The sequence below is a fragment of the Olea europaea genome, unplaced genomic scaffold (assembly GCF_002742605.1).
Source record: "Olea europaea var. sylvestris unplaced genomic scaffold, O_europaea_v1 scaffold2973, whole genome shotgun sequence".
Classification (NCBI taxonomy): domain Eukaryota; kingdom Viridiplantae; phylum Streptophyta; class Magnoliopsida; order Lamiales; family Oleaceae; genus Olea; species Olea europaea.
In genome coordinates, this window is record NW_019248358.1 from 44102 (window position 1) to 61424 (window position 17323).

General features: G+C 31.8%; 1 protein-coding gene across 4 annotated transcripts; it reads right to left on the reverse strand.

Annotated features, from left to right (window-relative positions):
* Positions 1-1124: 1124 nt before the first annotated feature.
* Positions 1125-7220, reverse strand: LOC111384679 (glycerophosphodiester phosphodiesterase GDPD4). Of its 4 annotated transcripts, none has more exons than XM_023008994.1 (9): positions 6953-7220; positions 5015-5101; positions 4054-4151; positions 3035-3095; positions 2798-2878; positions 2485-2577; positions 1874-1963; positions 1658-1785; positions 1125-1554 (listed from the first exon to the last, which is right to left on the reverse strand). In XM_023008994.1, the coding sequence occupies exons 1-9, from the start codon at positions 7154-7156 to the stop codon at positions 1392-1394; spliced, it is 1005 nt and encodes a 334-aa protein (XP_022864762.1). In that variant the 5' UTR covers positions 7157-7220; the 3' UTR covers positions 1125-1391. The 4 variants fall into 4 exon arrangements, with proteins under 4 accessions (XP_022864762.1, XP_022864763.1, XP_022864764.1 ...); XM_023008995.1 differs by having other exon boundaries at positions 5044-5101; positions 6953-6969; XM_023008996.1 differs by lacking the exons at positions 5015-5101; positions 6953-7220 and adding exons at positions 4669-4795; positions 4882-4986.
* Between the last annotated feature and the right edge of the window lie 10103 nt (positions 7221-17323).

A 17323-nucleotide genomic window follows, 5' to 3' on the forward strand; every position in this document is an offset into this window, starting at 1 on the left:
CATTAAGCAACGGAAATGAAAACAAGGTTAAGCATAATTTGGCTACATTTCTTGGATTGTTATAAGACAAGACAAGGAAAACCAGATTTCACTTAAAATATACTTTTAATTTTCAACCACACATTTACATAATATAATATTCTGTATGTAAACCTAAAAATTTTCCCTTACATTTTAGCCACGCATTTCTCCTAAAAATCACAATTCCAAATTCCTTTTTTCCCCCAAAAATATGGTTGTCAAACAGGAGCTTATTGTGTAGATTGTTGCTATTCCGATGCACGACACGAAACGTGATCCGAGTAAGAATCTTTGTCAATTGAATACTTAATAGTATTTGATTATCCTAAAGGGAAAAAATACTATGAAACTTTATGACTTCTTAAAATACTAAAAAATTACAATGTTTTCAGAAATTAGGTCCTCAAAAATAACAAGAGAATTTTAGGAAATAAATTTGCGTGGCAACCGGAAATAAAAGGTTGATAAGGAAACGACGTGATGGTCTGTAGATAATTTTCTTTTGTCCAGAATCCAGCCCCACAACCTCGCATGAATATGTTATTTTCATTTCTTGAAGAGATTCTAAAAACTCCCATGTTGCAAAGATAGAAGTTATTATAAGCAAAAATAATATTAAGGTCACACAAATAGATCCAAGGTCACAATTAATCAAACAATCAACAATTCAAGTCACAAATATTAGTAAAATTTTGAAGTACATATATGAAACTAAAAGTAAAAATGTGTAAATATCTCTCGGTTGGTATAGCTAAAAATTTGATATTTTTATAAATTTTGATTAAAATTCATAAATATCTAGTTAAAAAGTAGATAAAAATTGTGAGTCCCATAAATGTGTGATTAAAAATGAGTTTAGGGGGGTAAAATGAATTTTAAAAAATGAAGGTCAAACAAGGGCTATATATTTTGCTCCATTTCTTCTACATTAATTATGACGTTCAATCATACAAATAAGAATAATATCGTTTATCAAAATATTAGCTAGAGTTGTTACTAATATTATCATTTATTGTTGGATTTTATATCAATAGTTATCCTTAAACAGCGGGGAATCAAAATCCCCCATTAGGTCTAGGTAGAGTCACAAACTCCCCGCCTAGACTTTAATGATGTTTTGATCAAGGAAAAAGGCAATCCTTTATGTTATTATGCAAATTACATTTTAAGAATGATAGAATTCAGGAGGAAAAAAATTTCATAGACAACACGGAAACCAATTATCTCCTTCACAAAAACCCTTCCCCTAGATTTTCCTTTCTAGCAAGGTAGGAAAATACCTGGAAATATTTTGAATGCGTATCCAGATTCAATAAATGCCCCTTTTATATCTTCAGCAACTAATATTTAGTCTATATATCTTGAACATCTTACATTGAAAAACCTTCCTCAAGACATTGTGTTCTCAGGTCTTGCATTAAACGCTGCAACAAAGTGGGATTACTCGTAACAACAGCATCCACATGCTCGAACAACATTTTCTGCATGGCGTCCTCTTCATCAACAGTCCAGGCATAAACCTTCTTATTTCTCCTGTAATTGAAAAAAATAATAATAATAAATAAATAAATATTTGATACAAATGCTCAGTTGAATACTCAATAGAAAAGGAAAAAAACTACTTTTTCATTCAGACCTGTGGAGGATTTTCACAAGTTTTTCATCAATCAAAGGGTGGTAAACACCAACAACCCCAGCACTTCTCATCCTCAATAAATTCGTTCTAGTTCCTGTTGTGGGATCAATCATCACAATGTAGCCTACCTACAGAACCATAAAATTACAATTACAATTAAAGGAAATAATGCCCAAATTGGCAAACAATAGTGATACGATATCATCAGCTTTTTACCATAACATCATTCGACAATTTTATTACATCCCTTGCTAGACTGTCACTTTTGGCCCATATAAGACAGTTCTTACATTTGGTTTTTTCAACCTGCAGAAGTTTAACAATAGTTAAGTAGCACATATAAGCAACTTTTTCAAATATGGATATTGAGGAACAGAGTCATAAACTGACAATCCAAGCAGAAGGCCAGATCAATTTGGCTTCATAAAAGGCCTTTAAGTTAGAGGTACTTCTAATTTCAAAAAGTTCGAGCACATATCCCTCTTTCTAGATGGCAACTGCTTGAGCACCAAAAAGTTTTCTTTTACTTCTTAGGTCCCGTTTGATAGCCATTTTTTCAAAATGCATTTTTCTCTCTCTTCTTTTCAACCACACATTCTTTATTAAAATAATATTACACGTAAATCAAAAAAATTTCTTTATTTTTCAACCACACATTTCACATCAATTTACTATTCTAAAATGCATTTTTACATAAAAATGACTATTAAACACCCCCTTATTCATCTCCAACATTTATAGTATAAGCACCTAGGAACACTTATATTCAACAGTATGAAATCAGTGAATTCACTATAAGCACCTAGCAATATCAAAAATAAGCTTACAACAGAAAGAATATCTTTTGCGAGTCCTTTTTCATACAGAGGAGGCCCAACTTTAGCGTCCAGAATCACCCGTCGAACAGAGCCAGATACCAACTGAAACAACAAAACTAATGTCAGAATAAACTTGAATCATTACACGATTTATCTATGATAATTACATATATTAAACAGTACAATGACAGAACATTATTATTTCATTCCATCATTTCTTAGCAAGAAACATGGCCGTGCAAGAAATTTAAGTATATTTTCTTTTTCTTGAACCCTTTCTATGTTTGCATTATGGTGTGTAGGAATTGAGAATTTCAAATACCTTCAAAGCATCTTCAATAGTAGAAATATTTACATTACGAAACTGCAATGGGCGCTGATGATTGGAATCCAGTTTTGTAATCTGTAACCACAAGCTAAAATGTGACTTTAGACCTCCAAATTAGCTGATTGTCTAGTCTAGACTGAACCTCATACATATCAAAAAAATTAATAAGAATAATAATAATAAAAAATAGAAAATAAAAAAAAATGTGCACTAGCTGAAGTCACAGTTCACCTCTTTCATGCTCAAGAGTCCGACCTTGGAAGTACTGTTCCCAGATAATCGCTGCAAATCCCTGCCTGAAACAGGTCAGAATCAAACCTCTATGCCAATTTATCAACAATTTCCGAGGCAACCACTTCAAACAATGATATGAAAGATGAATATGTGGAAAGCTTCCTGTCCTTTTGGATGTCAAAGGGAACAAAAGATCTATTTTTCAGTAAATAAAATTATATTTCTTAGTATTAAAGAGCACTAAAAAAACCAGATGAGATATGTCTATTGATGGAAGTTAACTGTTTAAATCGTCTGATACATTTCTTCTTTTTGTTTATGTATGAACAACCTCTTATTGCACTTCATTTTGCAATCTAATAATCTAGTCAATAATAGAACAATCACACAAGCAAGGTAACAATCATAATTAATTTTTCAGTCTAGTTGGAATAAGGTTTAGCAAGTGATAAAGATGACACATCAAATTATGTCCTTTTTCAATGATTTAGTTGATTCGAGGAAAAGATAACTATTAACCTAATAACCAATCAACAACTTTTTATATGATTCAACTTTAGTCAGTTATCCTTTCTAATCCTTTTTCTAATAAATGCTAACAACTTCATTTTCTTCCACTGATCTGATCAAATCCTTCACACCTGAATATTGTGAATCTGTCTCTATCTAGTCATTTAGTTTCCAACTAAATTTCCCAACCATGTATACATATAGAAGGGCAATTGGGAATAAAGTTTAGCTTCTGGTTGTTGTTCCCCTTTTAAGTATATCTTCCAAAGAATAATGTTTTTGGAAGTGATAGTTTTTAACCTCAGAGTATCAAGGTAAGATGTGTTATTCAGTGGATTGATCACCATAAAGAGTACTCATCCTGGCTTGGCAAATTGTTTTATGTTATTCAGGGTCTTAGAGTAGAGAAATTAGAAATATCATAAAGAAAAAGCATGAACAACAAAAGAACGTAATTAAAAGAGAAGACAGTGAAACCTTTTCCATGAAGTAATGCAAATGTATACCTGTCGTGAAGAGCAAATAACACTCCATCAGAAGAACGAGACACATCGATCTCTATACAATCTGCTTGAGCACCAAGAGCAATATGATATGCATCCATCTGTGGGAAAATCAAATTATTAAAACCGGAATTCCAAAAAAACAAAAAACAAAAAAAACAAAAAACAGAAATTTGACAATGATGATATTATTTTCTTCTTTTGATTTAGTTTTCCTATTTAGTTAAATGCTCAAACGATAACAGTTATCCTTGACAAGCTAGGAGATGACTTTCAAGATCAAACCAAACTAGTAACTTATTTATTAAAATACTCATTAATGTTGCTGTGAAACTACATTGTCCTGTTGATTTCAAAACCTTACCATCTAGTTTCCATCAAAATAGCATGTTTTTTCTCAATTGTGTTTTAAAATCAGTACATGCCTCAATTGAACTGCAATAGGATTGGAAACCATAAAATGTCTAAAGGATGAAAAAGAATGATATCTCACTATTCAGGGGATTTGAAACATGGACCACACCAAGTAGAAGTGGGTAAAATATAAATATTGATCAAGAATCAAACACTTAAACACTAGCAAGTTTGTTTCGACAGGAAAGGTATGAAAGAAAATACCGGAAAATAATTCAGTTATAGAAAGATAGTTTAGCAAAGTGCAAATCCTTCAAGGCCAACCCACTCTCTCCCCAGAGCTCAAGTTTTACTCACTCGGGAATCTTATCAGCAAGAGATTTAGTTTCAACTGCATATTATCTTCTATCAGAAAGACAAAACTACTATGATTCTAGATTATGTTAATTAAAATATATTCAAAACCACTTTGCTTACACAGCAGATGCAAGATGATTGAGCTTTCACAAAGGTCTCTTTCAAGTTTATAAGCAAAGTTTGATCCCAGCAAGTAGAGATAATATGTCAATATTGACAAAACAGATCAGAAAGTGGAACATAAGATGCCTACAGTGTTGGGAAAGGCCTTGGAAGAGTCACCTCCATGAGCACATACTAGAGGAGGATTTCTGATCCAACCGCACTTCCGCAATTGTATCTGCCAGAGAAAGCAAAAGTAAGACATTGAAATGCACTACAGCCTGAAATGAAAGTGAACATCGTATATTTCTGCTCCAGATAATTAACATCGTGTAGAAAGGAGAATGAAATAGGTTCTGTATTGTCTTATTGCATAATTTCAAGCATCAAAAGGAAAAGAAGTAGACTACATCTCAAAGATGCAAAGGAACCGAAGGACAGTGGATCGGAAAAACATTCTTTATATATTTTATTCAAATGAGAAAACTACTTTCAAACAATATTAGCCAGAATACATATCAAATTATACAGATGCAAAATACTTAGGTAGCATGTTGAGCATTAGTGCACGCCATAATCACATAACAGCAAGGTGCAATCTTTCCCCTTGAAATTAGGAAAGAAATCTACAAAAACATTGTCTTCCGAAACTTAACAATTAGTTCTCACTTCTTATATTATTTCATGGAATCGAAAACATCTAACAAGTTGTGATTTGGCAAATCAACATTTTCATATCATTTATAGATAAGTAAAAGGGAAAAAGTTTCTGGTCATGTTAACTGTTGCGAATATATGTGTTGCAACATGCTTTTTATTTAACTCTCCATTATTATTAATTGGTTGGCTTTCTAGATTTCATGGATTTTTAGGAGCTTGCATGTGCAATATGTGTTTCATAGAGTCATATTTAGATGAACATTGTATTAATAATTGTATTTAGTTCACCAAGTTCACGTGCATGTACAAATGCAGCAGTGAACTTCTGTTTCAAGCGAACCAGCAAACTGGTACCATATTAAGATTTCTTATATCTTTGATTTAACAAAGGGGGGAGACCACAAGGAATCCCAGCTTACTGTACTTTCCTTATTGACTTCTCAATTAACTCAAAGATTATATAGAATTATCCTTTGACTTGTTTTAATATATTATTACCTATATTCTTTCGTGCAATCTTTGATATTTTTGGAGTATTTTTTAATTTAAGATGAGATCCATGAAAATTGGTTAATGACTTGAACAACACAAGAAAGTGCCTTTCATGCTCTCGACGGGAGAGAAAAATGCCTAAAATTTTCATATCCGATGAAAATTGTTCATGGCTTCTTGTTCTTTCCAAACATTGTTTTCTTAAGACATGAAAACTATGTGAATTGAAATCAACTTAAAGATGCCATTTTGGCATGACGATAAGGACGTGGTTCTTTAATTGATTTGAGGAAGAGAAGTTTCATGGGATGGTGTAAGGTCAAGACCAATGAGTTTTTTTATTGCACTCCTTTGGAGGTCAAAAAATTAAAAGAGGTAAATTATTAATTGTTCTTTAATTCTTCTGTTTATTTAATTTTATAAATTATAGATTGACGTGTTGATAGAAATTGTAATTCAAAATCTTAAAATTCGTATATTCTACAGTGGATCATTCACCATGGCATTGAGGCCAGATGTTCCCTTACCAGGTTTACCACATTAGATCCAGTGTTCATTGTCGTATTTAATTTTTCTATCATTGCATGATTTATTCAGGTTGTTTGATCATTAAAATTAGCATTTATATCTAGGTTAAAAAAAGGATAAGAACCAATTTTTATCAAATTCTGTGGTTTCATGCGACCTGCTTGTTCAGGTCAGTTCATACACGCATTCGAAAGGTGTTCTGCACCACTGTTATTCAGCCAATTCACACGCCTACAGGTCTGAACTGAATCGAAGAGCACCAATATTACAACCTATTCAACCTTGTTATTTACCGACATCCCGACTTTACATAAACATATGCAGATTATACCAATTAGTACTCGCGCACACATTACATATATATAGATAAAATGGTGCAAATGTGAAAAAAGGGGGGGGTGTAACTAACCTGATAAAATCGACGGAGTTTGAAATGGAAGTAAAGAGGGGGAAGGATGGTGATGATGGCGAGGCTGATGAAAAGAAATCGGAAGACTTTTCTTCTGGAAATGAACCTTCTTAAGCCTCCTTTCAGGCCCAGATTCCGAGAAGTGAGGCCGTGCCTTTGGAGTCGGAGCTGCCGTTGTTGCCGATCCCACCTTGACATCATCATTCCTTTCGATTTAAGATTTTCTCCCCACTTTTTCCTGTTGTTAAAAACAGCAATAGTAGAGTTAATTGTTCCGGTGGTTTCATTAGGTTCATATCTTTAATTGACTATTGAACTTTAAAATATCCAATTTTGATTATTAAATTTAAGCCCATATTTTTGATTGATCACTAAAATTTAAAATGTCGAGTTTTGACCATTGAATTTTAAAAAATATCAAGTTTTAATCGCTGAACTTATGTCTATGTTTTCGATTGTTCACTGAAATTTAAAATATCGAGTGCTGGTCACTGAATTTTGAAAAATATTGTACATTACTTACTGAACTTTGAAAAATATTGTATATAATTCACTGCAAACTCAATATTTTTCAAAATTCAACAATTATGCTACAAAATAATGTACGGCATATTCCAAAGTTCAGCGACCAAAACTCGACATTTTAAATTTCAGCGAGCAATTTAACACATGAACTTAAATTTAGTGAGCAATCAAAGACATTGATTTAAATAACCAAACTCGACATTTTTCAAAGTTCAGTGGCCAAAACTCAACATTTTAAAGTTCAGTGGCTAATTAAAGACATGGATCTAAGTTCAGTGATCAAAACTCGACATTTTAAAATTCAGTGGCCAATCAAAAATATGAACATAAATTCAATGACCATCGGAACAATTAACTCGCAATAGGAGCACTTTTTATTTGGAAAAGCATTGAGTTAATTGTCGTAGAATTTAATATATTATCCAAATATTAGACATTATTCACAGCCATAACATACCATTACAAACCTTAATGAAATTAGTGACGTGGCAAATGTAATGAAACTCCTCATCACACGGTTAAGAAATTGACACGTCTTTTATTGTTAACTAAACTTTTAAAAAAAAATATTTGATTACTCACTAAACTTTGAAAAACGTTATTTTGTGTTTTGTTGTAAAATTTAAAAATTATTTTAATTTAATTTTAACAACAAAATATACAATAAGTTTGAATTTTTCAAATGATGAAAATAGTTTGAAATTTTACAAAAATATGGTAAAATTAAATTTAATTATTGTGTAATTGAGTAATCATTTCTTGTGTGATCAACAATTCGAACTCGATTGTCGACCTTATTACTTTTACGTGCTCCATGCACTTACGGTCCACATTTTTTAACAAATAATATGTCAACATCATTTTTATAAATTTAGTAGCTAAAATTCAACCACCTCAAATTTTAGTGTACAATCAAAAAAGTTTTTCAAAGTTTAGTAAACAATCAAGGACATTTCCAAATTTCAATGAGCAATGAAAAACGTTTTAAATTTTTAGTGAGCAATCAAAAACATGATAATTTGTTAACAGTGTGATGGGATATCACGTGTCACTAATTCCATTAAAAGTTCGCGGATGTTATACAAGTAAATAGCATCCAACGTTTTGATAAGTTTAATGGCTAAAACTCGATATCTTAAATTTTGATGAGCAATCAAAGACACAGGTAAGATTAGTGACCATTGGAGACAATTAACTTGAAAAGTATACAACTTAAGCAAAATACACTGATATCACATTTGTATTTTTAGATAGTACGTTTAATTTGTTTGTCTCCTTTTTCAAAGAGTTTTTTAGAGAAAATTATTTTTTGAATAGTGATTATTTGGAGAATATATGATTAAAAAGTAAGGAGAGATTTTGAATTTTCGTACAAAATATTTTATTGTGTGAATGTATAGTTGAAAATAAGTTTGAGGGGGAAAAATCTTGAAAAAAATTGAGACTAACAGGGAATAAATTGTGTGAAAATCTTTAACTTTCTTTCATCTCATTTTATCATCAATTTTATATTTGTTAACATATTTTTTTTCCCTTTATAACAATTCTCAAACAAAATTTTGTTAATAAAGAATAAAAATACTTATTTACTCCTGTATTTTTAGATAAGAAAAATAAATACATAATTACAATTAAATATTTTCACTCATTTTAAATCACGCTTAACAAATTATTTGTACAAAAATAGTCATTAAAGATAAGATGTACTGGTCGATAGAATTGTAAAAAGACAAGAAAACAATGAAGAAATGTTGGAATATAAATATAATAATAAATTAAAGACAAGAATATTTGGCTCTTGTTTGGAATACATTTTTTTTTTCATTTTATTTTTAATCTCACATTCTACAATAAAATGAAATTAAAGCAAATAAAAAATTTCCTTATTTTTTAACAACATATTTTTAAAAAAAGCAATATTCCAAAATATATATTATTTATAAAATTTATTTTTAATTGAACCAAAACAGGCGCTTATTAATGTAAATTAAATCGAGTAAATATAGCCATTGTTTGAACAACATTATTTTCATAAGAATGCATTTTTGAATAGTGTATTGATGAAAAATGTGTAGCTAAAAAATCTTTAAAAAAAAAAAGTTTTGGCTAAAATTGGGTGAGCATTGATTAAATTTACTCAAATAAAATCTAATGTCAGCATAACCACTCAAAGACATGCTAAATTTGTATTGAATTAAGGTCAGGTTTAGTCTCCAAAGCCTCAAAAAAGAAGGGTTTCTAATTCCAATTTAGCCTAGTCCATGTTTATAAATAACTTTTAAACGAAGTCATTTTTTAACTTTTATTCATTTGCTTTGAAAGGTTTGCAGATAATGTTCATTTATATATATCATTCATTGTTATATCTGTATAATTTAAGAATAATGTCATCTAGCATTAAATAGTGTTAGGGTACCAATTTTGGTGACTATACTTTATAGGTTCAATTAAATGAGTCATGTGACTTTACATTTAATCCCTTATTTGAGTACTATTTTGGGAGGAATAATGTATTTTGACATAATAGATTGATGGAAAACGTGTAGTTAAAAATTGATGAAAAATTTGAGTTTAGATGTAATATTATTTTACTGGACAATGTGTAATTGAAAATAAATTTTGAAAAATAATTTTTTAGCAAAATGGTGCTCAAACAAAGGTTAAAAGAGTCTATCATTTAATGTCATATAATTATCATCTAGATTGATACTCAATATCAGTAGTGATTAATATCATCATTACATTCAAGTAGTTTTCCTAATTTTAGGGATGTAATATAATAATTGTTTATTTATGAGGTGATTTCACACTATTTTGAAAATCTTTATCTATTATAGTTTTTTTTTTTTTTTTATCTCTTTCTTGACATAATTACTCAGTTAATTGCAGAATTTTCATTGTTATGGTTCATCTGATCTCCGGTTGGAATGCATCCTCACATTAAGTTCGTGCATGTCTAAATTAACGTCTCTAGAATTGCAACTTAATGCATGATTGTTTCAAACTTCCTTGGCTACTATTCACCCATGTTACTTCTAACTATATATCAAACACAATTATTCAATGTGTTACAGCTACTTGTTATATAGTTTGATTTTTCATCACATTTCTAAACATTATCATCCAATTTCAAATTCATGTTTTTAAAGCTATTTAAATACAATATTAATTAGATTCTATCATTTTATATCAAATCTTGCTACGTCTTACTATATGTTACAAATGAGTCGTTTTTATGTTAATCTAATCTATAGTTTATATATATGCAACTAAAAACTATAAAATATAAAATTGTTATTCTCCTCTTGAATATTTAATGAATTTTTTTTTTTTTTTACTATTGATGGATACTTTTTTTATTTTTTTTAATTTGAACAAGCTCTTCTCAATTAACGGCCTAAAGATGCACTCAAGAAATTAATTCTCCCTCCATGGGGATGAAATAAAATCGTCGTTATGAAAAAACCACATATAATTGACCCATTCTTTTAATTTTTTCTTTTTTTTTTTTAATATAAAACATAACGGACTAAAAAGTTGTTTATTTATTGGAAGAATTGTAGTAACGGTCCCAACCTTTTTCAATTTTTTAGACTTTATCCTAATTTTGAATTAGTGACAACGAAGACTCCTAACATTTCATAAATATACAGCTAAGGTCCAAATAGATAGATTCATTTGATCATTAATGGACCAAGATTTTACAAAAATATGATATTTTGACCATTTCAAATAGAAGAATTTTCATTCATACCAAATTATCCCTTTGATTTAAAAGCAACAATTAAACTATAAAAAAAATAAAAAATAAAAAAAAATCCTGCTCTTCCTCCCAAACCAAAGAATAATCCAATCATCAAACATTTCTCCACCGAAATTGTCGCCGTCCCTGCCTTCTTCGCGGGGCTACCATCACCTTCCTCTACCATCCTATCATCAACCATCGAAGCCCCTGAAAACCCAACCCATCATTAAAAAATTCGAAATCCTAAAAATTCAACCCATCTCTATCTTTTGATTTGATGATGTTTTACCATGTACATGCTCACATAGAGTGGGCGAGACAACCAGGGGGGATTAAGCCATGCGACTCCTTTGGATTTTCAATTTCATTTTTATCTTCTTGTGTTGTTTGTCCAATTAATTGTGTGAGATGTGTATGCGGATTGAGACTGTCAGCTAGGGAAGAAATTTTGACAGCTTGGTGACCGGTGGTTTTTTTGGATTGGGTGGCCGTCGGAATTGCTGCAATTTTCCCCAATGGAAAAGCCGAGTTTGATGGTGATAGTTTTGGTTTGATTGTGGTGGTGGTGATTTACGATTTACGATGAGATAGGTGGTTATGGTCGATTGATCAGCCAATGGAGGTGAGTTCTCCGGGTTTGGTTTTGGAGTGGGGTTGGAAGGTGGGAGTAGTGAGGTGAAGAAGATAACCTTTTGTTGTTTTTTATTTTTTTATTTTTTATTTAGTTATCCTTAGGGTCTATTTGATTACAAAGATGGAATTTGAATGAAAAGAAAATGAATTCCAAGGAGTTGAATTGCCTAGAAATCGTTTTCCTGTGAATTGTAAATTTGTTGTGTTTGATTAGTATAATTTTTCACATTGAAAATGTTAAAATAAAAGTGTCTTTTGGTATTCGTTCGATTTTGTTTTACATAAAATTTACTAGTATTGATGATAGAATTTGTTTCCATTACCAAAAAAAACAAAACAAAACAAAACAAAACAAAAAACAAAAAATTCAAGAAAAATATCTATCTTTTGGTGTTCGTTTTGTTTTGTTTTACATAGAAATTGTCAATTAAAGGGAATTTTTTTTTTTACAATAATTCTTAGAATTTGTTTCCATTGCCAACAAAAAAAAATGAAAAATTGCTACAGTAACGGGAAATCAATTAGATGGAAAATATCTATGTGGCAACAAAAGCAAGAAAACCAATTCCATGGAGAATAAATGGTATCAAACACCATTAATTGAGTAAAAGATGGAAAACTTATTCTATTTTCCATGGAATGTGATCCAATCAAACACTATCTTACTGTATAATTGTAATTTATTATAAAATATAAGTTGTCATGAAATTGGCAAAAATGCTCCAACAAAAAATGGTTAAAATATCAATTTTTGCAAAAATTTTGTCAACTAATGGTCAAATGGATTCATCCATTTAGATCTCAAGGTGTCTTCGTTGGTACAAATTGAAGGTTAGTATAAAATTTACAATGAAAATGTTTGAGACCGTTGGTGCAATTTTTCCTCATTTATTTGAAGATCTAACAGACTAGGGGCTTAATATGAAATTTTGTGTGTTCTCGTCACGCTTCTTATTATTATTAAAGATGTGAAAAACTGTATAATCTCACGATCACCTTCATAATAATTTTTTTCGTTTGGAGTTTATCACTCTATGTCCAAACTTAATATTAGAGATGTGAATATAGGAATTTGCAAATGGATCTTTGCCATTTATCCCACGAGTTTCAAGCCCCACGTTTGTCACAGTGTAACTGCTTTTCCATCTACTTTTTATTCTTTTCGTTTGTCGCTCGTCACCGAATTTGTTTTACTTGTTGAGCTAGTTTCCTCGACAGCATTTACGAAATAGTTCTCATGATCATTTTTAGTACCTGAATATGATGACCTACTAGAACCTAACACTCTACTTTGGTTTAGTTAAAAAGTTGATAGAAAATCACTTTTAACCACAAATTTTATGTGATCCTTAAATTTTATCAATTTTTTCAACCACACATTTCATCAACATTTATAAAAATCAACTAATTCATTTACCAACTTCTCTACATCATAGCAAAATTGTAATATAATTTTAACTCTTTGATTTTTAAATTGTCCCAAGTCGTTGAGAATCGATCAAAATTTGGCCTGATTCATTATACCATGTCCCACTTGCGAAATTAGCTCCCTTACCCATAATTGCGTTACCTCTCAAAATAGAAAAGAAGCCAGTCTTGATGTCAAGAGATTCCAACAAATGTAGACCAATACTCATCAACTATTTGCCACCTTATGCTAGCATGTAAGAGCTCTCGTCCCCCACATATTGTAAGGATTTTTTAATCAATAGATGAGCTTATATGTGTGAATAATTGTGTGTTAAATTAAAGGCTATCGAATTCGGTTGAGCCCAATTAAAGTGATCTGATAAGACTTCGATTTTGAGCTTTAATGTATCCAATTAAAGTGTGGATTTACATATGTGTAGAGACCGGGCCCAAATCTTAATTCTATGATGGGCTGAATTAGGTCAAAGGGCGTCGCTACATAAATAGGTTATGGTCCTCAGATCACACGCACGTATTATTCATTCTCTTCTGCATCCCATCACATAGAGGGAAAGGAGATTGCGTGTAGATTTGGAAGACTATACTGCGAAATTCATTATTGCATTAATCATGTCTGATTCAAGTACGCTTCCGCTTTAATTCTTGTATTTTTTGATGATTTAACATGAAAGATCCGATAATTTAAAAGCATTAAATTATCCTACAAGTGGTATCAGAACCTCTTCATGTTGAATCATTGAAAATCAAATAATTTAATTTGGTTCTTGCAATATATTCGAAGTTTTTTTTGGATTTAACAATTTTGGATTTAATTTTTATTGAACCTGAAAATTCCACTGCGTGATATTCTTGATTATTTTCATAGATCTGGAATAAATCTTTGATATTCAGTTTGAGGAATTTAAGATTACAGATTTTGAGTTTAAAATTTTCTAGAATTTTCGGTTTCCTATGGTTTTAAAGAATACAGATTTTTGTGATTCAGATTATGGATTTAGATGCAGTGTGCGCTGCGCGCTTCTGCCTATGGTGCCGGCGGGCGTGGCAAAGGGAGAAGAAATTTTCTTCAAGGGTTTTTTAGGTTTCTGGATTTTTGGGGGCGGGGGCTTCCTCTGTAAATTAGATAAGTTGAGGCCCCTGGTTGCAATTAGGGTTAGGGTTGTAAAATTAAGGTTTCGGTCCTTAACCTTTAAGTTATATTAAGATTTGGGCCTTTAAGTTTCGAATTTAATAATTTAGTCCCTAAAATTTTAAAATTAATTAATTCGGGCCATTAAAGTTCTGAATTTATAATTAAAGCCCTCAAACTTTAATTACTAGTTCAAATTGGCCCCCTAAGTTCATAATTAATTCAAATTGACTCCTAAAGTTTCAAATTTTTAAAGTTTGATCCCTAAAGTTTTGAATTGGTCAATTTTGGCCCCTAAAGTTTTAAAATTTGTTCTAATTGATCCTCTAAAGTATTGAATTAATTAATTATGGTCATTAAAGTTTCAAGTTTATTGATTTCAACCCCTAAAGTTTGGAATTAATTAATTTAGCCTCCTTTAGGTTTTGAATTATTAATCCTAAGGCCCCTAAAGTTTAAAGCTAATCAAACTATGGAAAACTGGTGATTCTCTTTCTCAAATTTTGGTACTAAAGACTCTTTTAAGAGATATAATATTCGAAAGTTGGTTAATTGAAGCAACATGTTGTCAAAGCAACCTCTCTTGTGAAAATTGACTAATTTAGAATGTTAAAAAGTGTTTGTGCATGTGTTATTCATGTGAATATTGGTCGGCCCAAAGGAAGGTCAATATTTAGTCGAATACACGTGCATCTGTGGTGATAAATGTGTGATGATTATTTGGTTTAATGTGTGATCAATAAATCGGTCCAAAGAAAGCTTTATTGATTGACACGTTGTTTTATCATCAATGTTTGATCACTACGCCAAGGGTACCGCTTACAAATCGATATCTCTGTCCAAAGACTAGATATTGATGTTGTGCTTGGTATCTTGTGATGGGCCCTACCACTATTTGAGATTATTATTATTTGCATATTAAAGATATTCGAAGTGAGCTATTCATAATAATCGTTCTCTAATTCAGTTTCAGGTTCTGCTGCTAATATCTCTGCTAGCATCAATTCAATTCCAATGCTAAATGGCACAAACTTTAGGGCTTGGCAAGAGAATGTGATGATTGTTCTCGGAGTCATGGACCTAGACCTTGCTTTATGGGTCGATCAACCTGCTGCACTTACTGATAAGAGTACCTATGATGACAAGAGGGAGATGGAAAGTGGGAACGGTCGAACCGTATAAGTTTAATGGTCATGAAGCGTGCTATTCTAGAAGCATTCCGGGGCACTATGTCCGATAAGGTGACTACGGCTAAGGATTTCCTTGAGGACATTGAGAAGAGGTTTGCCAAGAATGAAAAGGCTGAAACAAGTACACTTTTGGCAAATCTTGTCTCAATGAGGTATAAAGGGAAAGGAAACATTCGGGAGTACATTATGAAAATGTCTCACATTGCTTCAAAACTAAAGGCACTCAAGTTGGATTTATCTGAAAACTTGTTGGTGCACTTGGTTCTGATATCCCTTCCGGCATATTTCAGTCAATTCAAGGTGAGCTACAACTGTCAAAAGGACTCATGGTCCCTTAATGAGCTCATCTCACACTGTGTCCAGGAAGAGGAAAGACTGAAGCATGAGAAGATAGAAAGTGCTCATTTGGCCACCACCTCTAATGATAAAAGGAACAAGAAAAGGAAGATTAATAAGGACACTGCGGGTACGGCACCGCAAAAGAAACAGCATAAGGAACCAACTGAAAGTAGTTGTTTCTTCTGTGGAGCTGCAAGTTATAAGAAGAAGAATTGCACCAGTTACCACGCATAGCGTGTAAAGAAAGGTACTCTTCTTCATTTGGTTTGTTCTGAGGTTAATTTAACTTCGATACCTAGACATACATGGTGGATAGATTCTGGTGCAACAACTCACATCAGTATGTCTATGCAGGGTTGCCTGAGTTGCCGAAAGCCAAGTGATGGTGAAAGATACATCTATGCTGGCAACGGCAAAAGAATGGAAGTAGAGGCAATAGGAAAAGTTAGATTATTGTTAAAGATTGGATTTTATTTGGATCTTATTGAGACATTTATTGTACCGTCTTTTAGACAGAATTTGATTTCTATTTCTGTTTTGGACAAATTTGGTTATACTTGTTCATTTGGAAATGGAAAATTTAGTTTGTTTCATGATTCAAAATTGGTTGGTTCCAGTTCTTTATCAGGTTACGATAATCTTTATTCAATTGATACAATTGTTTCTTATAATGAAACCTTGCATGTAAGTACTCAAAGTGTAAAGCGAAAATTAAATGGCGAGAATTTTGCCTCGTTGTGGCACAAAAGATTAGGTCACATCTCTAAAAGGAGAATTGAGAGACTTGTGTCTGATGGGATTCTCGACCCTTTTGACTTCACAGATTATAATTTGTGTGTCAACTGTATAAAGGGAAAACAAACCAATAAAAGGAGATTTCAAGCCAATAGGACTTCGAATTTCTTAGAACTTATACATACGGATATTTGTGGACCATTCTCTACGGGTTCTTGGAATGGTTAACAATATTTTATAACGTTCATAGACGATTTTTCAAGATATGGCTATGTATATCTCATTCATGAAAAATCACAGTCACTGGATGTGTTCAAAAACTATAAAGCTGAAGTTGAGAACCAACTCGGCAAAAGGATTAAAAGCGTCAGATCTGACCATGGGGGTGAATATTATGGCAGATATGATGGTTCAGGTGAACAGCGTCCAGGACCGTTTGCTAAATTCCTAGAGGAATGCGGTATTTTCCCACAGTACACTATGCCAGGTTCGCCCACTATGAATGGTGTTGCTAAAAGACGAACAGAACGCTTAAGGACATGGTGAGGAGTATGATTAATTATTCTACCTTACCAGAATCTCTCTGGGGTGAAGAATTAAAGACCGCAGCTTATATATTCAACAGAGTTCCAACTAAGGCCACT

Excerpts from the sequence above, each read along its gene's own strand:
- LOC111384679 (XM_023008994.1), bottom strand. The coding sequence starts at position 7,156 with ATGATGATGTCAAGGTGGGATCGGCAACAACGGCAGCTCCGACTCCAA. Across the intron at positions 3,096-4,053 it reads TTATTTGCTCTTCACGACAG|GGATTTGCAGCGATTATCTG; the intron begins GTATACATTTGC and ends TGTTTCAGGCAG. Across the intron at positions 1,786-1,873 it reads AATTGTCGAATGATGTTATG|GTAGGCTACATTGTGATGAT; the intron begins GTAAAAAGCTGA and ends ATGGTTCTGTAG.